General features: G+C 36.0%; 1 protein-coding gene across 1 annotated transcript; it reads right to left on the bottom strand.

Annotated features, from left to right (window-relative positions):
• Positions 1 to 203: 203 nt before the first annotated feature.
• Positions 204 to 21030, bottom strand: LOC114650504 (matrix metalloproteinase-20-like). The gene is made up of 10 exons (XM_028800168.2): positions 20807 to 21030; positions 16787 to 17028; positions 13378 to 13526; positions 12795 to 12920; positions 11998 to 12159; positions 10820 to 10991; positions 8606 to 8733; positions 8342 to 8498; positions 507 to 610; positions 204 to 421 (listed from the first exon to the last, which is right to left on the bottom strand). Exons 1-10 carry the CDS (start codon positions 20930 to 20932, stop codon positions 321 to 323), a joined length of 1467 nt encoding a protein of 488 aa, XP_028656001.1. The 5' UTR covers positions 20933 to 21030; the 3' UTR covers positions 204 to 320.
• Positions 21031 to 21338: the final 308 nt, after the last annotated feature.

The raw sequence follows: 21338 nt of genomic DNA, 5'->3' as shown, positions 1-21338 counted from the left end.
AATGAAATAAAAATGAATGCAAATTACATTAATAAATGATGCACTCCTATGTTTGAATAACAATAATTGAATGATATAGGTATACTGTTAAAAAATAATTTACATTTTTTTATACAATAAACTTTCTTGGGGACTAATATAAAGCATGCAGATTCTGTTTTTTACCTTCATTATCTTTTACAAAAAGTATACAAAGTATTATGAACACAGTACATTACACATGTTCCCAATGACAATATGGCTATACAGTTTTAATTTAAACAAGAGAACTTACATTGTTGTACAAAGTATAAACATAGCATCACATTTTAACAAATAATCTAGCAACCAAGCCAGCTGTTTGCATTTTTAGTTTCAACAATACTTTTTATATTGTAGTTGTACTTGTGAACTGCAGACCCGATGAAGAAGTAAAGGAAGCCTAGAAGAAAAAACAAGGAAGCATATTGCACTCCTGTAGACAGATAAAAATTTTAAATATTTTGACCATGTTAATTAATACTTACCATTTTTTTCAAAGGCTGCATCAATTGCAGTATTTATTCCAGGAAAATCGTCAGTTATATATCTTGGGTAGAACATTTCCATGGATTTTGCTGTTTCATTGTAACTTGAAATGTAAGCAAAAATAAACATTATTATTTTACATTGTTACAACTCATACTGTTATATTACTACTGATACTGTTATGTTAGATATCTTATGAAGTGTTTTATTATAGGGCCTTCTAATAAACAATGTTATCTAAATTAAATGTTTAACATGAGTATTAGACTTCAAACAGAACAGCATAAGGCAAAATGTATTGTGATAAAACAAGTATACAACTTTCCACAGGATTCTGAATATTCTTGAACTGCAACTTTCTTCTCTCTGTTTTAAGATTATTTGATGTGCATTTGAAAACTGTTGAACATATTCTAGATTACAATTACATCTTGATTCCAATAATTTAAGGCCCAGTAGTATTGTCAAATAATCTTTACATCACATTGGCAATATGGTGTATAGTCGTACACAATTTTGACTTTAATGTTCAAGATGTAGGTTGGATGCAAATCCACTTTATTTAAAATACTACTCATATGTCCTCACCTCAATCAAAGAAACAAGGCACTCTGATATCTCAAAAAAGAATAGTCATTATTACTATGTACAGTGATTAATCAGCTCCAAAGATACATTCAGCCTTTTTATGTATAATATTTTACTTGATTATAGTCATAAGAATCTTATTTTTTTAAATTATTCTTAATTTTCAATATTACCATAGATGAGCACCCATTCATTTTAATGTGCTATACCAGATAGGGTGCATGATTTCTGGAATATTGTGGTCTTTGAAAATTGTTCATTTATTAAAATCAAACATATGCCCCCTTAGAGTGCTTCTAAGCAGACAAATGGGAACAAAAAAGGTAAAACAATACAGAAGGTGTGCTATAAGGTTATATAAATCACTAGCTCACACCCTCTAACAAAAACAGCTGAAAGAATTGCATGGAACAGTGAACTGTCATACTGTTACAGACATTGGGTGTGTGACAGTGTCTACTTCAGTGAAGTATGAGACATTTCTATGCCCAGGCAGCAGAAAGGCTGTCAGAGACTTTAAAAGAACTTTATCTGTCCAATGTGTAACCATTTTTTAAAATAATTTTGATAGTGTTTCCATAGACTTTCAAAACAAAGAATTCTATGTCTTTTCACGCACAAGTGTATAGGGGGCTCCATCAAGACCTGTGAGGAGGTAATTAGTATCACGCTAGGATGAGATGGGATGCTATTGCTGACCATTTTTCCTTTCCTTTCGTGGCTCGGAGAGCTTGGTGATGCCTGAATATACTCCTGCAAACCTCCCAAGTCCCACCCCTTCTGGGCTTGGAGCAGGGCCGGATTAAGAGGGCCCATAGCACATTTCAAATTTGGGGGCCCTTTTGGTCTGCATCATCTGAAGTTTAGATTCTGAACAGTTCAAACCGGACTAAATAATTATTTTACTCTTGATTATAATAAGAATCTTATAATATTTATGTGAATTTTATGTGTTGGGCCCCTAAAGTTTTGCGGAGTGGTGGCTCTGAGGCTAGGGATCTGCACTGGCAATCGGAAGGTTGCCGGTTCGAATCCCGTAAATGCCAATAGGGACTCTGCTCTGTTGGGCCCTTCAGCAAGGTCCTTAACCTGCAATTGCCGAGCGCTTTGAGTAGTGAGAAAAGCGCTATATAAATGCAAATAATTATTATTATTATTATTGTGTAAGAAATTTACAGTTTAAAAATGTAAAGATAATATTTTTAAAGATCAGTTTTTCAATGCTACACTTTTTCATTAAATATTGGGTCCACCATTTGGGGGCCCCCGAAATTGCGGGGCCCGTAGCATATGCTACATGTGCCTATTGGTTAATCCGGCACTGGCTTGGAGACATATACAGTATATGGCTGCCCTGTTTGTACTTGGTACAATCTTTTGGCCCAGGGGTGAGAGAAAGACAGAAAGAGAGAGAGAGAGAGAGAGAGATTATCTGAAATATATTAAAAGACCACTTCATTATTAATGGCAGTGGGCAATATTTTGTTTGTACCTTTTCTGTTTCTTCTGTTGTATTTCAATGGGGATTACAGGGGTGGTACACCAAATTTTGAACCTGTCTCTGTCCTTTGCTTCCACAATACATTACACACATTTCCCCTAAATAATGTACTATACTTACAGTATATCATATATATTTTTATTTTTAATAAATTTGCAAAATACCTCAAGTAAACTTTTTTCATGTTGTCATTATGGGGTGTTGTGTGTAGAATTCTGAGGAAAAAAATGAATTTAATCCATTTTGGAATAAGGCTGTAACATAACAAAATGTGGAAAAAGTGTGCGCTGTGAAAACTATCCGGATGCACTGTATATACCAGACCAATGCAAACACAGATATTCTCTCCTATCTGCTGTTGTTGATTAACAACATGACACCAGGGTTTATTCCCTGGTGTCACACATGCATGCCTAGGAGACAATTTCAGGGCTTGTTGAGTTGTAATTCCAATCTGAGTCAGGTGTTGAAATTGCTTCCTAACCCATCTCCTCTCCTTCCCTCTGCAGATATGGAGAATCACAGGCCAACCATCCATGATGTGTCTTAAAGGTTTGGGGCACATAAACCCGCACCTTCCACCTCATCAGTCATATAACCAGCACCACCGCCATCCATCCCCTGTCTGTTTGGAGACTCCTGTCTGTCTATATATATGGGGATCACCATTTGGTGCCCCAACCCTTCATCTTTGTTTCTGTTTCTTACTACACTGGCTTATGTTTATTTTCTTTTTTTATTGTCACATCTGCCAATTTTGAATTATTTCTCATATTTTAGTGTTATTGGTATTACTGTTTCTTATTATGTCGTCATTATGCACTATGACTTTAAATGTGTGGCAGGTGACATCATAGCTGCTGAATCCTCCTTCTGAGTTTATAAGTCAGTCAGAAAGCAGCAGAGGAATGTTCACTTATTAAGCATTATTTTTTTGATTGGTTTTTCCTGTTTTTTTAATTTATTTGCTTCTTTCTTTAGATTCTGCCACTGCCAGATTCTGCCAGATTGGATTGTTGGCTTGTTCACTCAGGATTGCATTTTAGGTATTAAGACATTTGGACCTTATGTCCTTTGAGGTTTATTATTATTACTAGCAAAATACCCGCGCTTCGCAGCGGAGAAGTAGTGTGTTAAAGAGGTTATGAAAAAGTAAAGGAAACATTTTAAAAATAACGTAACATGATTGTCAATGTAATTGTGTTGTCATTGTTATGAGTGTTGCTGTCATATATATATACATATACACATATACACACACATATACACACATATACAGATATATTATATATACATATACACATATATTTTTTATATATATATTTTTTATATATATATTTTTTATATATATATATATATATATATATATATATATATATATATATATATATATATATATATATATATATACACACATATATACATACATACATACATATACACACATAGATGCACTTACAATAACATAGAAATCAATATAAACAACATTAACATCATTATCATATGAGAATATGAAGTAATATATAAGAAGCACATTTCATATAAATATAAATTATTAAACAGTAAAATCTTCTTGTATAATTTGCTACCGTGGCTTTTCGTTGGTCTGTCCAGGATATTTAAATCACCTGTAGCTTGCAAACTGTTTCACCTATTGACTTGAAATGTGGTACACATATAATACGTCACGTCTGCTATCCGCTTTATGGGTGATGATTGTATTACTCTTTTTATGTTTATTTTATTTTAGAATCAACTCCTATCTGCGCACACCAGGGCGGCCGTGGGCAGATGCGTATGGTGTATTCACTCCATGTTATCGTGCATTACGCTGTCACTGGTATTTTGATAAAAGAATTTGAACAATATATAAGAAGCGTATAAATTATTAAACAGTAAAACATTAACATTTAAGAAGTAAAGTTACATTGAGTACTACTGCAGTGCCTTCGGGTATACCTCATTTTTTCTTTGCCCATTACATGCTTAAATGTATACATTTTTTGGTGTACCTACCCGAGAACACGCGACATATAACCGACCGTGGGAGAAGCATGGATTTTAAAGAAGCGTTGAGTTCATCTGCTGGTCTCCCTCGTGGAATAACTGGTAATGTTTCACTAAAATCTACAGCGAGTAAAACGACATTACCTCCTTTTTTTTTTGTACGATCTCTGAGATGTTGCTTTTTTCGGTTCAAGGCTTCATAAGCTGTTTTATGTTCCATGGTGTACTTAATAAGTACTAATTATCCCAAACCATCATCTTTGAATGTTGCAAGACTTTCACCTTGTATGTAGATCGGGGTAATTACATTCATTGCATTCCTAGTCTGAATCACAATCTGATTGTATGGGTGGTTACCTGGCACTGTAGGGTTGCCACCCGTCCTTTAAAATACGGAATCGTGCCGCGTTTGACAATGAAATTGCGCGTCCCGTTTTGAATCAATACTGGACGGGATTTATCCCGTATTTTTGTAATCATTTTTTTTTTAAAGCAGCGTCTCATGCAAATCATCCCACACGCATTTTATGAAGATGCCTCCTTTCCTACTTTTGATTGGGTAATACTTGATGTCATCGTTAGTTTGATTGGTGTTTTTAACTGTCCAGTGAGGAGGGCGTGTCTTTTAAGTACAGTCTGCAAAGTGTTGGCACTGAGATGTGGCGTCAGCGCCATACTTGAAGCCCTAACGTTGCGGTCAGCAAGTCGGCTAACATCCGCCATGTGCCGTCTTTCAGTTGCGAGAAGCAGATCATAGAATGGTTGAAACTGTTGCCCCTAACGTTGCGCCACGGCGTGTGGTTCGTTTATACCTCGTGTCTTCTCATTAAACTTTTATCTCGCGAATATGTTATTGCAATCCGCAGCGGGAGCGTTTCTATAAACTTTATTTAAACTTACGTTTTACACCGTGGTTTGTTTCCCTTATGAACATGCTTGTATGCTTAACTCGCTCCGTTCTCAATTGTTTAATTAATTTTTTGCTCTTCGCTGTTTGCGGCTGTTCCTCCATTTCCCCCTACTTCGTTCTTTTATCTCGCGAATATGTTATTGCAATCCTTAACGGGAGCGTTTCAATAAACTGATTGAAAATAGTTTTGCATTTACCTTTTTAGTAAAAGGCGAGCTTTTAAGCCTGAGAAATCACCCCGTAAATGCACACGTTTAATTGGACATGTGTTAATATGTATGGTTACACAGTATTAAAAGACAGTGAACAACGTCAGTTACCTTTGTTCCTGCGTTTGATAAAAGGTGAGCTTTTAAGCCTGAGAAATCACCCCGTAAATGCACACGTTTAATTGCACATGTGTTAATATGTATGCTTACACAGTATTAAAAGACAGTCAAAAATTAACGTCATTTACCTTCGTTCCCGCGTGCGACTCGTGCTGTAAATCTCTTCCTTGTTTTTAGTTCACGTGATTACGTAGGAGGCGTGATGACGCGATACGTGACTCCGCCTCCTCCATTACAGTGTATGGACAAAAAATATGTTCCAGTTATGACCATTACGCTTTGAATTTCGAAATGAAACCTGCCTAACTTTTGTAAGTAAGCTGTAAGGAATGAGCCTGCCAAATTTCAGCCTTCTACCTACACGGGAAGTTGGAGAATTAGTGATGAGTGAGTCAGTCAGTGAGGGCTTTGCCTTTTATTAGTATAGATTATTATTATTTTAATTCTCTCAATAGAAATCTTTTTTAAAAAAGAGCCTCATTTTGCGTTTTCTTTACAAGCAGGAATTTTTATTGCTTTTCTGCCTTGCAAGTAATTGTATATTTTAGGACATTCAGCCACAACTTTTAACTTTTTGAAGCCAAAATAGCTTTTAAGCTTGTGTAGGCTGAAAATGGTCAGTAGAGTTGGTGTTCAGGCTGCCCGGGAGCATTACCTTATCTGGGAAGGCTGGTGAGGATTGTCGCCTGCTTTGTGACTCCGTTTTTAAGGGGTTCACACCCTTTTTGTCATTTTGACAGCATTGGGATTTGAGAGGAAAGTGGATTAGCTGGTGAAACACACACACACACACACGCACAAAAGAAGAAAATATGCAAACTCCACGTAGATAATGAACAGCACAGCATCTATGGGGACGCAAGGCTGTAGTGCTCTCCACTGCACCTACATGCCACCTCAAGAGTAACATGATTAGGTGAAATAATGATGTAGGATATGTAAGATTACCAAAGATACTTGACCTTACTAGGCTACAAAAATAAATATTTCTCATCAACTATTAAGTTAAAAGGTAAAAAAATGTGACCTGGTATTTTACAAATATAGTCAAAGCAATGCTTTTTAAACACATTTTATTCCAGCTCATTTCCATCCATCCATTTTCCAACCCGCTGAATCCGAACACAGGGTCACAGGGGTCTGCTGGAGCCAATCCCAGCCAACACAGGGCAGAAACCAATCCCGGGCAGGGTGCCAGCCCACCACAGGACACACACAAACACACCCACACACCAAGCACACACTAGGGCCAATTTAGAATCGCCAATCCACCTAACCTGCATGTCTTTGGACCTTGGGAGGAAACCGGAGCGCCCGGAGGAAACCCACGCAGACACGGGGAGAACATGCAAACTCCACGCAGGGAGGACTCGGGAAGCGAACCCGGGTCTCCTAACTGCGAGGCAGCAGCACTACCACTGTGCCACCCTATCCTAATTACAGGGTCACGGGGGTCTGCTGGAGCCAATCCCAGAGCGCAAGGCAGGAAACAAACCCCGGGCAGGGCGCCAGCCCACCGCAGGGCACACGCACACCAAGCGCACACTAGGGACAATTTAGAATCGCCAATGCACGTAACCTGCATGTCTTTGGACTGTGGGAGGAAACCCAAGCAGACACGGGGAGAACATGCAAACTCCACGCAGGGAGGACGAACCAAGGTCCCCAGGTCTCCCAACTGCAAGGCAGCAGCACTACCCACTGCGCCACCGTGCCGCCCTCCAGCTCTTTTATGGTTGGTAAATAAAATAACCCTGCTAGAGTTCTCTTAACTTTGGAGGGACAGAATGAGCTCTTTCCCATATGCACTTCTTTGTGTTTGTAAGTTTTGTCTTAAACAGCTTTTCACTGCTTAAGCAATTAAATACCTATTAAGATTAGATGGTTAAAATGTATGGTTTAGGAGAAGAGCCATTAAAACAAGATGCAGTTTTGGAAAGATAAAAAACACAACATGACAGAACTGCCATTGAACTTTTCAAAGTAAGCTAGATGCTAGAAATAAAGAATATAGTTATCTTATTATTTTGTATTAATTGACATGAAAAGGGACTAAAACTGAGATCCATGCTGGAAGATGTTGACTGTGAAATTCAATCTGACAAATTGATAGCAAATAATATCATCCATCTTCCTTATGTTTGCCAGCTAATCTGAACACTTCATATTGTAAATTGTGTTGACATGCAAACTTTGTTTGTGATATTAAGCATTCATAAATATTGTTTTAATAAAAATTAATTGGCAGGATTCCACCTATTGCTGATGCATTAGAATCGCACCAAACCCAAGGCTATCTACAATAATACGATGTGCTTTGTAACTGAGGACAGAGGTTGGCATCCTCTGTCAATGTTCCACTATCAAAATTTGATGAATCCAAGAGAATCTAATAAATGTATCCATGACTGAGTGCCACAGTTCACAATAATCCAACCCAAAACAAAGAGACCTGGCTATTATGGTAAAAAAAAAGTTAATAATGAGAAGTGTACTAACCTCCAATACATTTTGTTGACAAAGAATAATGTGTTGCCAGTGGACTTAATGTTAACAGCAGCATCAATTTTTTTTACTGAATATGGAAATCCAAGCATATAAATTGATTTTGGTCGACCTTTAATGTGAGATTTTTTAACAGTCCAGTATCTGGAATCTGTAAAACATAAATATGTTGACATCAGTGTAACAATACAAACAAACTAACAAGTAAATTAATGAAATGTACTTTGCTTATTTTTAAAATGAAATGAAACAGCATACGTTTAAAAAGATATATAAATCCTCCTGAGGTGTAAGCAGCATCGATATCTGAATTAATTTCAGGTATGAAGTCTGTAATTCGTCCTTCTTTTATTTCTGGGCCTTGCTCATGTCTGATCCACAGATACCTCATAAAAATAAAGGACAAAAAAAGTGTGATAATGATTATAATTAATTAAACCTTTGAACAAACTCTCCTCCCTGCTCTAGACCTATAAGATTTGCTGTGGTGACATAACCATGCAGACCTTCAACTAATTCATGAAAACTGTATGTGAAATTTGCTTTTTTTTTCTCATGTCTGTGTCAGTTTTCTTCTTATATTTCCAAAGTCGTCGTAGGTTAACTGGTAATTCCAAAGTGTCCCTACTTGTGTGTGAGTTTGGGTGTGTGCACAAGTGGGTCCTGTGACTATAGAACCATTAAGGGACAGGCTTCAGCACTTCAACCCTGAATTGGATCAAACAGGCTACAGAATGTCATGTTATGCATGACAACAGTCCATCTTACATCATGCACCATATACTATGAATAGAAGTTGTAAAATCCCAGCAGAAAGCTAATTATAATGTTGCAGAGAATGGTGTTAGTGAAGCTGGATTAGCCATTAGCCTAAAGAGATATGAACATCAATGTGTGACTCCAAGGTACAAGCGTATAGCACAAGAAACCTAAAGCATATCATGCTTATACAATAACTAATAAAAGTTTTAGAATACCTTCTCACAAAGCGGCTTCTTATTTATAAAGTTCATAGCCTGCAAACAAGCCATTTAGCAAAAAGAGAAACAGCATGCACATGGTTAATAAATATAGGACACCCAATAATGAAATCCTTCTACACCCAAACATAAACAAGCCAAAAATCTTTTAATGATATTGCACATTTTATTCTTGCATTAGTGTAATAACTAGAGACGTCTTTTGGTAATTTGTGTCTCTTGCTTGCTTTTCCTTTTATAAACTTGGCTTTTGAGAAGGAGGATGCCAACTAGCTGCTCTGGCATGTCCCCCATCTGCAACCAAGCTTTGGTTAAGCTTCAGAACTGGGCGAACATATTGAAAATGCAGTTTCATTTTGGGCAAACTTACTGAGAAATCTCCTGAAACCTAAGTTGAAGTGCAGCTAACATAAGAAGCTATACATTACATGTTATGGCAAAAAGGCCCAAAAAACAAACTCATGTAGGTTGGAAATACTGTAACTCATATGTCACATCTGCATAATGTTCAAGCAGGGAATAAGACATACTGTAAGTATAATTTCAGAAGTTTTTGGATAACTGACAAGATCCCAGTTAGAGTAGGTCTGCACCAGAGATCTTCGTTAAGTCCTTACCTCTTTGATCTGGATATGGATGTGTTGATTTGTGGGATAAAGGACTAATCCTACTGGTGCAAGCTTTTTGCTAATGATATTGTTCTGTGAAGCCCCAGAACAGAGGAAGTGGAGAGGAAGTTGGAAGAATGAAGAAGGGGTTTGGAAGATAGAGGATTGAAAATATATAGGAAAAAGACAGAATATATGAGGTTTTATTATAATCAGGATTCAGAAGTTAGCCAGCAGGAAGAGCTACAGAAAATAGTGGGTATGTTTAAATATCTAGGATCAGTGATAGCCCCAGAATTTAAACTACATGCAGAGATAACCCATAGAGTGCAGTTTGGATGGAATAATTGGAAGAAGGTATCAAGAGTATTGTGTGATCGAAGAATTAAGGGTAAGGTTAAAGGTAAGGTTTCAGAGAAAGTGGTAAAACCAGCAATGATATGTGGAGCTGAGACATGGACAGTAAAGGGAGCACAGGAAAAGGAGTTAGATGTAGCAGAAATGAGAATGATGAGATGGATGTGTGGAGTTACAAAAAGGAAAGAATAAGAAATGAGACAATCAGAGGTACATCAAAAGTGGTGAGATATCTGAGAAAGTACAGGAAAGTACGTTGAGGTGGTATGGATATGCGAGGAGTACAGACAATGAATATGTGGGCAAAAGAGTGATGGGAATGGACGTACATGGGAAAAGAAAATGAGGGAGGCCAAAGCGAAGGTGGATGGATAAATTAAAAGAAAAGGGCTTTCCTGCAAGGAGGTGCAAGATCAAATTGTTTGGAGAAGGTGGATCAAGAACATCGACCCCAAATAGAAATGGGAAAAGATGAAGAGGAACAAGAAGGAGGGCTTGTAATGCAAATCCAAATATAATATAGTTACCTATTCTTTACCAATAAAATATCCTGTCCTATATCAGTAACTGCATCAAATGATAGATTAAGGTCACATTTATCTTGCATATTAAGTGGAATAATGGATTGTAGTCTCCAAGGAAAAAATAATCTTCTCATATTGTATTTCGGATAGAAATACTGCAAACCGGATCTTGGTCCTAGAAAAGACATTAGAAATGAAAGATGAAAATGTCTACTGTACAAACAGTACCAAAAGTTATTTTTTTATTTAAAACATTATATATTCTTTTTATTTATATTTTGTAATCTATCCATTTTCTGAAGCCATTTTGTCTATTACTCAGTCAGCTGCAGCTCTAGAGTTGATCAGAAACAGTATACTTGTAACACAGGAATCAATCCAAGATGGGGTCCCAGTGCACACTAACGCACAACGCTACTCTCTCTCACACAATTTAGGATTAATTTAGAGTCCCAAATCCATGTAACATATATGTCTTAGGAATGTGGAGAAAAACATGGATTACTGGGAGAAAATCTCACTATGAAAGTGGCAGAGCAGGGATTTGAACACCAGAATCTGCAGCTGTGAGTTGCTTGCACAAGTAAAGGTAAATGTCAGGAATATCAGAATTGTTATTCCTGTCAGAAAAGAATAGGTATGATGGTTAAAGATTATTAATAAACTATCCAAATTAACCACCATTAATTTGTAAAATGGTCAGTTAGAAGTCAAAAAGTAATTAAAAGAATAGATATAAAACAGGATGAGTTTGTTTTGTTACACAGCATTATATTATTTGGAGTATACTCCTAATTGTTAAACTGTCCATTTTAATTCTTTACTACACAGACAGTAATCTAAAAAGACGTCATAAAACAGAATAAAACTATTGTATCTATGTCAATGAATCTTAAAATATAATAACCATATTTTTGTATGCTGGTACAGTTATTCCTTCATCTTTAGGTGATGCACACAAAACTGCAATGTTTCCTAAATTCCTGTTGTTTTGTTTCATGGGAGGAAATGGCATTGGTGACCTGTGATGGACTGGTGTACCCACCAGGTCTTATTCCTACCTTGTATTTAATGCTGCTACTGTAGGCTCTGCCATCTATAGATTCAAGAATTCAGCACACGACTGCATAGATATTTCAAAAGAAAGCCTATATTTAATGATCAATGTAAGTATTTCTTACCATATAAAGTCTGGATTTGTGCAATATCTTCACCCGAAAGCAGATTACCTCCTGTGTTACGTTTCTTATAGGTTGGGTACATCAGAGAACTAGGATTTCTGGAATGAGACAATCCTAAAGCATGGCCAAACTCATGTGCGGCTACTAGATATAAATTGAACCCTGGAATTAAAGCAGATGCAATGCATCATTAAAATAAAACTATTCAATTTTTTTTCTATAACACCTTTAACAAATTGCTTAGCAAAATCATGAAAGAGTGTATTACATAACATAACACAACCTATTACATAACAACATACCACATTATGATGTATTTCAGAAACTTCTTTGTTAAATATTTGTGTAAATAAAATGTCATTAGGGTAAGCATAGTGGCCTAGTCAATAGTCCTACTGAATCTTATCTCCATAGTTTTGAGTTTATGTTAAGCATGATTTTGCATGTTCTTGTCATGTCTATATGGGTTTTTATCTCTACCTTCCCAAGATTATGTTTGGCTAAATGATGTCTGTAATTTGGCTTAATATGAACAAATGAACAAAAGCAGTTATAACAGATTGGCTCTAAGACAAAAGTCTGTCAAAAGAATTGGAACAGTGAACAGAAAATGAACGAATGAATAAGTAGTACGATTTGAATTGCTGGAGGCTGAATGTTTTTCTGAAAACTAATTTTGAGTAAATGTAATCAACATCCTGTATTTTGCAATATTTTTAACCTAGAAGCAAACTAATAATAACCTGTATTAAAAGGTTTTGAATTGACTTGAGGGTAAACTCAGTTTGATTGTTTACCTTCCATCCCTGTTGTCCATAATTCATCATCATCAAAATGGGTATCTCCTCCAATACCATTTCCAGGCCCAAATGCATGAGCCAGTGTGCCTTTTGGACCATCAAATGGAAAAGAGTCTCCGTGTGCTGCAAGATATGAGATTGAGAAGTGAAAATGCTTTAGAAAAGCATTTAGGAAGTATTTCCAGTAAATATTGATCATTAAAGAATTCAACTAACAGAATAAGTATAATAACAGGCCTCTACACAATGGGTAGATTTGCTGTTTTACAGTACATTGTAATGAGAGTGTGAAATCTAAAATGTAAAATGTCATTATAGTATTTTTATACAATTTATACAATACATTATAATCTTGATAGTCTTGTTATATTATAGAAAGATTTAAACCATCATAAAAAACTTACAGAATTAGACATTTACTGATGATTTAATTACATTTTTTTATTTTAGAACCCATATTTAATGATCATTAAAGTAAATTTTCTTCAGTATAGCAAAAGGGAAAAGGTAAATTATGATTATTCAAGATATTTGCAAACAAATAAATAATAGTGAAAGACTTCTGCTTTTTTTTACTCACCATAAGATGCAAATTGCACAATGATATCTGCATTTGAAGAATATGTTCTGACAAACGATAGTGGACTAGCTGTGCTCCAAACCTTCAAGGCAGAGTCAATGACAGAATCAACTACTGCAGATGGCATATCATATGTATATTGTGAAATACTGTAATAAAAATAAAAAAAACAAAATGAAAACTTTTCATTAAATTAAACACTTTATATTTCTTTTTAATTTGTTTTGTGTTGTTAGCTGTTTGCAGATGGAGTATCAAAAATAAATATAACAACAAGTGGAAGTAGGCTAAACTATACCTAGTGTGACACCACAGTTTTTATTTATATAAAATGGGTCTGAAAACTGTTGAATCAACTAATGAACTTTTATTTTAAAGAAAATGTTATACAATAATGGTGGCCAAATGGTTAGCACTGCTGCCTTCAAGAGTCACTGTCCTGAATTTGAATCCCACACCCTGTCATTGACAATTTGGGGCTTGCATCTTTTCTTTCTGTCTATATGAGTATACCTCCCATATCTCTAAAGATGTCCTCCATACTTGGCGTCTCTTAAGTTGAACCAGTATGAGTGCAAGTGTGGGAATGTGCATGCATGGGCTCTGTGATAGATTGTCCATGTTTGGTTTCTGCCTTACATCTAATTCTGCCAGGATAGGTTGTGACATCCAAGTATCAATTTCAAGTTCAAATGTTCCATTTTTTAGTTGCATGTCTCCTCAGAATAGTAGTACTGATACCATACTAACAAAAGACACACATGCAGACAAAAAACAACATACATACTTAGACTGCAACATATTCCTTAAATTATGTACAATATAAATGAACAATGAATTTCTTGTATATCCCAAAATCACACATGGAAAGCCTCGATGGGCTTTAATAGGCCCTGTTACTATGACTGGCTGTTCAATAACCTTGCAACATGTGAATGGAAACCCTCTCTGATTCTACAGGTGGAAGTGTACTGTTTGCCAGAACAGAGAAAGAGAGAGAGGTTAGGAGCACGCACTGATACAGTGCATTGCCGCACCCACCACACGACAAACCAACTCAGGATCCAGATTAGGACCCGAATGCAGCCTTGCAACAGGTGATACCTCAGCACCACACTAGTTCATACAGAGTGGAACAGTGTGAGGTTTTTTATGGTGGCTGCAGTGCCAATTCTGCCACCAACCCCGAAGCCAGAACAGAGAAGGAGAGAAATGACTGTGCAGGATAGCTGAGGTCTTTAATTATCCTGATTGCCTTTCTAAGACAATGAGTGTTATATACAATATGCCCTGAACTGGAATGTGCTAATAACATTCTGTTGGCTTTAACCCACCCTTGAATAAAGCAGGTTTGAGAATGTTATAGTGTGGTATTTTATGTTACGTAATGAGGACTAGGACTATCAAATCAGTACTAGTAAGTAAAATATTTCATGTTAAAATGAACATTTCGAAAAGTATAAATAGTAGAGGATTGCTAATAGGGATTAAACTAAAATTATTAAAGATAATGTACTTATTCATTACTTTTACTTAGGTTATCAAAAAACATTTTAAGGATTTATTAATGTAATGTGTCTTTGGGAATGTAAAATCTCTTTGGAAAATTTACTTTTTTTTCTTTTTTCAGGAAATATTTTTAAAATTCTGCAATCAACTATCATTTTCATGTCTTCAATCATTCCTTGATAGGTTTCAATGTTAGAAACATTTATAGATGCACAAACATCCAAGTAAATATCTGATTTCGACTGGAACAACGAACCATGTCATTGATTATTGTCACACATTTAGTAGTTCTCTTTCCTAAGCAGAAAAAGGACACAATTCTAACAAAGCACACGTTTCTCACATTTTTACTGACAATACCACTGGTTGACAAACTCAGGCTCTGGAGGCCCGCAGTAGCTGCATATTTTCATTCCAGCCTGTTTCTTAATCACTAACGTAACAGAACATATGTATTTGCCTTCATTTTAATTGACTTGTTCTTTCGGTTTAAGAACCCTTAATTGTTTCTATTCCCTTTAATCAGCAACCACACAATAATGAGGTGCAAAGTAAGCCAATAGATGAACAGCTAACTCAGGCCCACCACTTTCTGCAAAACCAATTTTTTTAATTAGAAGCTGATTCTTGCTAATAATAAAGCATGATATTTAATTTTATGGCTTTTGAGTGCTCTCATTCTACCACACCAGACATTTCCAAAGCTGTTGGTTTTCCTTTTTCTGGACACATTATCAAGGTGTTTTGTGGACCAGAGCAGGTCAGTATTTCTCAGACATTCACTAAATTTTTGATAATCAAAAGATAAAACAGACCAAAATGACCAAACAGAAAAAAAATAACATTGAGGTAAGGATCAAGCAATTGTTAAATGAACCCAGAGTCTTAAAGGGCAGAAAAATATAACAATGGCATTTCCTTATTAGCTTTGTGCAGAGAAGAAACATACATTACGTTGGGAAATGTTCAGGTCTTTTAGACAAATTTCCTTTACAAATGTAGTGAGGGCACTGAAAGATTATACAGTTGCATAAATTATATAATAATTCTTGGATATACTGTATATCTGTATCTATTATTATTGTACCATTTGTTTATAGTTGAGGTATATTTTTGTCTTTTGTGACTCTTTATAATCTGTTTACACTTGTTGGTCTGGGACCTCTGAGATTTGCACTCCTTTGACTAAATCGCTTTGCCGATTATGTTGATATGTGACATCATGACAGCTATGATTGTTAAGTGTAAACCTTGTTTGAATTTTGTTTATCACAGGATATGTTGCCTTCTGTCATCATTAAAATAAAATAAACACAATTTATGCTAATGCCTTTTAATTTTAGTCTATTCTTGAGTTAAAGTATTGCAATTTTAACATACCGTTTTACAGATTTCCTAGTTCGACTATCTTTATATGAAAGTATATTTTGCATGCTATTTATGTAATCTTTAGCATACCACTCAGGTTAATCAGGATATGTGTGTAAGACTGTCATGTTCATCCTGCTGCTGAAATTTGGAATCCTCAACTTGATAAAATTAATTTAATAATGAATGGATGAATGGAATTCAGGTATTTCAGAATTAGTTTTAAGTGTATTTTTTTTTTCTCGCATTAATCTATTAAAAGCAGTAGTGTTGTTATATATTGTTATTTCCAAATCTCGAAATTAAGAAGAAGAATGCAAATATCTATCCACCCATTTTTCATTACTGTTTTGTGGGGAAACTGGACCTTATTCCAGCAATATTACGTACAAGGCAGTAATCAACCCTGAATGGGGTGCTAGTCTATTACAGTATATTTTCAGTCTTTATCATTTTAAGAAGAAAATACATGCCTCACTTCAATGAAACTGATTCATAATATGAGTGCATCGTAATAGTGTGTTAATTTTACCTGTACGTTAACACATTTTTATACCACTTGGGTTGTTCTCCATTGGGACTGTAATTATGCACGTCAGGGACTCCACACCGTGGAGTCTTCATTACTTCTACAGTCTCTGTGTCTAACGTTCCAGTGATGTTAAGGTGAAAAAAGTGTTGCATTTCCTTGATTTTTTCACTAAGTAAGTCAGTACTTCTCTTGGTGCGATTTGTCATTGTCACCTCCAGTTTGTAGAATTGTTGAAGATAGTCCTAAAAAGAAAACAGCGGAATTAAGGTACAATATTTGACAAGACCAAATATAAAAACTTCACCTGTAAAGGATGTTCACAAGTAGACGTATTTAAATATGAAGAATTGCTAAGCAACGTGACATGTACAGATTGTTTACAAAAAAGAAGATCCATCCATCCATTATCCAACCCGCTATATCCTAACTACAGGGTCACGGGGGTCTGCTGGAGCCAATCCCAGCCAACACAGGGCGCAAGGCAGGAAACAATCCCCGGGCAGGGCGCCAGCCCACTGAAGACAAAAAGAAAATAAAAATTATATTGGACCTAAAATTTAGTAGAAGTAGAATTAAACTTAATGAATCTCACATATATAGCAGTATCTGTAAAATCTCAATTTTATAGCCATTCATTCTTCTGAGTTCATTTGATTCAGTATAGGGCGATATTTTATCCTACAATACGTAAAAGATACAGCAAACTTATGCATGACCATGACTGAAAAGTGGGACTTGAAATCTCTACATACTACTGAATACACCAATGTGTAGTGGATTGCCATTAATTTGATATCTAGGAGGTAGTTTTCCATCATGAAACCATCAGGATCATTTGAATGCTGAACAGATCTTTGGTGATGTTACAGAATTTGGAGAACAACGGAGCAAAGTGGGTAGAAAAGCTAGATATTGCTCTTATTGTACCTTTTTGTGTACTGGGTAGTAAGATTTTTGAAGCAAAACAAAAGAATAAGTCAAGTGGTTTAGAAGTGACCACCACAGGAGATCGCTAGCATTATTTGTAAAGCAAATAACTGTTTATAAGTCAATGAGTACATTAGCTGATTTTGACAATGTGTGTTTCCATCCACTATCTGTCTAAACAACAGCAGCAGCAATGGGTTCAAAGCAATGCTAACATGACTTGGCAAAGTACACTCACTCATAGCAGGCCAATTTAAAGGAATTGCGTTAACACTGGAGAATGGGGAGAAAGCCCACATGAACATGGTGGATCTTGCTCACTCCTACGAGTTGTGAAGCAGAAGTTCTCTCCACTCTGCTTTCCATTGAAGATTGTATTATATACTGTATTTAAGAACAAAAAAATGTAAGAACAGTTTTGTCAAGAATGGTTAAATCAGTTTTATGTTTTCCAGCTTGTCAGCTCCTGTTCCGTTAACACTTGCAAAAATTTTGATGTCATCTCTTAACCTCTGCTTGCCTAAACTGAAAGATTCAAGTTTTTCATTCTTTCTTCATAGCTCCTGGATTATGTCAACTTGTTGTTCTCCCGATTGTCTCTAGTCCATTTTTTTTCAGGGGCCTCACTGTTGCAATAAACAGCTAAAAAATAACCTAATTTGATTTGTATTTGACAGGATGTGCTAAGTAATCCAACATCCTTTTAGCCTCCTTGATTGGTTCTGTCTTAAATGCTTCTCTCTATTTTCTGGATGCTTATAGTCGGAAATTCTTTATTACGTCCTCCTCAGAAGGCTTACTTTCTAGTTTCAAACCGTAACAACCCCCATCCCTGTTTATTCAAACCCACCCTTTTTACTTCCTACATGTAATACTTTAGATTTATTTAAATTACATTTTATCTGAAAGAAATCTGAAGTCTGTCTGAATTCTGTCCCGGTCCATCTGTACTGTCCTTTACTGATTCTAAGTGGTCTATCATTCTGCTTGAATTTGTGCCATGTGAAAATGTAACGTGATTGATAGTTGCATATAGATCAAGATCATTTGTATAAATTAAAGAGCAATGTTTCAAACAATTAAAGAGCAATTTTCCAAAAGGTTTCTCTCATTCTAACCTTTTCCTTTCCGTGTCTAGTTTTACTTCTGTACGCATCTGCACACTGTACTTTTGACTCAACATAATAGCATGATAATGAGAGGAGACCATTCAGTCCAACAAGCCTGTTTGTTTAGCCAGTAGCTAAGTTGTCCCAATATCTCATCCAGATTACTTTTTAAAGGTTGTCAAGATTTCTGCTTCAACTCGATGTCTCAGTAGTTTGTTCCAGAGTCACACAACTCTTTTTGTAAAGAAGTGCTTCCTGGTTGCAGTCCTAAATGCATTTCCCCTTAATTTCCATGGATGTCCTTGATTATCTGATTCACCATTATGTTGAAAGAAGTCTGCTGGATCAACAACAAGTACTTTCAGTTTGATTTGTGGTCTCTTGCAGTATTTGATTCATACATTTTAAAAAGTCAATGTAAGTATTTTTGTATACTGTATTCGCTACTGACCTTGCTTCTTCAAGGATTCTTGTTAATATGTAATCTGTAATCTACCCATTAGACTTAATGTTTAATACTAGACACATAAGCATTCAGTATTTTTTCATTAAACATATTCTTGAGATTTGTTTAATTTCTGAGAGTGTAGGTTGCTGTTTTTAACTTTGAATATGTCAATACAAAACATGGGCCTACTGTTTTATTTTAAAATGTAAGCAATGCTGTGACAATGTGGGAGATTATTTTACATTCTGGAGAGTTACATTTCATTTTTTTTTTTAAATTTCTAAACTGTATTGCAAGTAGGTCTTCATTCATACATCAATTCATTGTCAAACGTGCTTAATCCATTTCAGAGTTGCAAGAAGCTGGAATCAATCCCAGCAGCACTAGGTAGAAGCTAGGGAAGCATTTTGGATGGAAAAGCAGTCCATTGTAGGGCTACTTAGTGAACACACACCCACACACACACAGGGCTGATTTGGAATTGCCAACTAACCTAACCACTGTGTCTTTGGGGTTGGAGGAGGAAAATCTAGAAAGTCACCAGGTGAACATGTAAACCCCACACAGACAGCATTTGAATTCAAATTGAGGACACTATATTCATGAAACAGCAGCACCAATAACTGAGATTTCAAGCCGCTCACAAGTAATTCTTAAAGAAGTTATATTTAATATTTAAAATGACTTGCAGCAAATGTAATACATTTCCTTACTTTTAATTTTTTTTATTAAGGTACGCCTCAAGGGTAATATTTGTAGTAACCCTGAAGGGCAAGTCGCACATAAAATATAAGGAGCTAATGCATTAAGAAGTGGAGCCTGCTGATGCAAAGGGTGGAATTAACAGAAGTTTATCAGCATTAAGAGGTGTGCAGAACGCAATGTGTGGCAGCATTAAGAACTGGTGAGTGCAAAACATGAGTGGTGGCATCATTAAGAAGCAGCACATGCAGCATAAGGAAGTGGTGTGCATAATATAAGAGGAGTGGCAGCAATAAGACAATGTATGCAAAATATGAGAGGCTTCAGCAAATCAGTGTGAACTTTACAGAAACTTAATGTATACTGTAAATGCAAAGCTAAAGATGAATGTTGAATGGTGGAAAGAATAATCAATCACTCCTGAATTGAAGTTTGCTGTCATTTTTGCCATTCACCTTTAGGGTGTATTTTTGCAAAAGCAGCATTGCTCTAAAACAGGATGCAGCTTTAATGAATTACATAATTTACATACAATAACTGCTATACCAAATTTAGGGCAGAGCATTTTAGCAGGGAGCTTTTCTGAATGTTGGTAAGATGGTCTTTAATTAGCTGAGAATAAAATTTAGGAAATTCAAGTGATTAAAAAAACGTACATTTTCTAAAGTTCGCTATAGCTCTGTAGAACTGAAAGCAGTTGCTTGTGTATAACAAATCAACTAGCAAAACAGTTTCCATTTTTTAATGTTTCTTTTGATTGTAGTGAGAACAGTCCATACTATATGAAAGCACAATGCAGTACATCTACAAACAATTATGAAAGAATGTACTTACTGTTGCCAGCCTGAGGTCACTTGTTGAAGCAGGTTTTGAGTTTTCTTTAAGTAAAGATATAGGCAATGTCCTTGAAAATCCAGAGAGTGACATGATAAAAGCTACACAAAATAAAGAGTTCTTCATTGCTTCCAGTGACTGCAGGAAAGTCTGTCAGGTTTTGTTTACTTATTCTAAAAGTTTGCTAAAACTGTGCTTCCAAGGATGCCTTATAACTTGTAGAATCATGACTCACAGGCACCTTTAACCATGAAAGCCTCAAAGAGAAGACAGAAAATTAAGGAGTGGCATTGGGTCAAAAGATAAAAATCCTCTTTGGTTGCCATACGAAACTGACTTGCAACTCATTCCCTCAAAGCCAATGGAAAAAAAAATCAAACCACAAACCTGTTTGGAGTGCACACACTGTAATACATCCATCCATCCATCCATTATCCAACCCCCTATATCCTAACTACAGGGTCACGGGGGTCTGCTGGAGCCAATCCTGGCCAACACAAGGCGGAAGGCAGGAAACAAACCCTGGGCAGGG

The sequence above is a fragment of the Erpetoichthys calabaricus genome, chromosome 4 (assembly GCF_900747795.2).
Source record: "Erpetoichthys calabaricus chromosome 4, fErpCal1.3, whole genome shotgun sequence".
Lineage (NCBI taxonomy): Eukaryota > Metazoa > Chordata > Cladistia > Polypteriformes > Polypteridae > Erpetoichthys > Erpetoichthys calabaricus.
The sequence above is the reverse complement of the archived record's forward strand: the minus strand, read 5'-3'. Positions and strand labels throughout refer to the sequence as shown.

Coding starts and splice junctions, on each gene's coding strand:
- LOC114650504 (XM_028800168.2), bottom strand. CDS start 20,932: ATGAAGAACTCTTTATTTTGTGTAGCTTTTATCATGTCACTCTCTGGA. Junction 10,992..11,997: donor ACAAATCCAGACTTTATATG/GTAAGAAATACT, acceptor TGTCTTTTCTAG/GACCAAGATCCGGTTTGCAG. Junction 8,499..8,605: donor ATTTATATATCTTTTTAAAC/GTATGCTGTTTC, acceptor TATGTTTTACAG/ATTCCAGATACTGGACTGTT.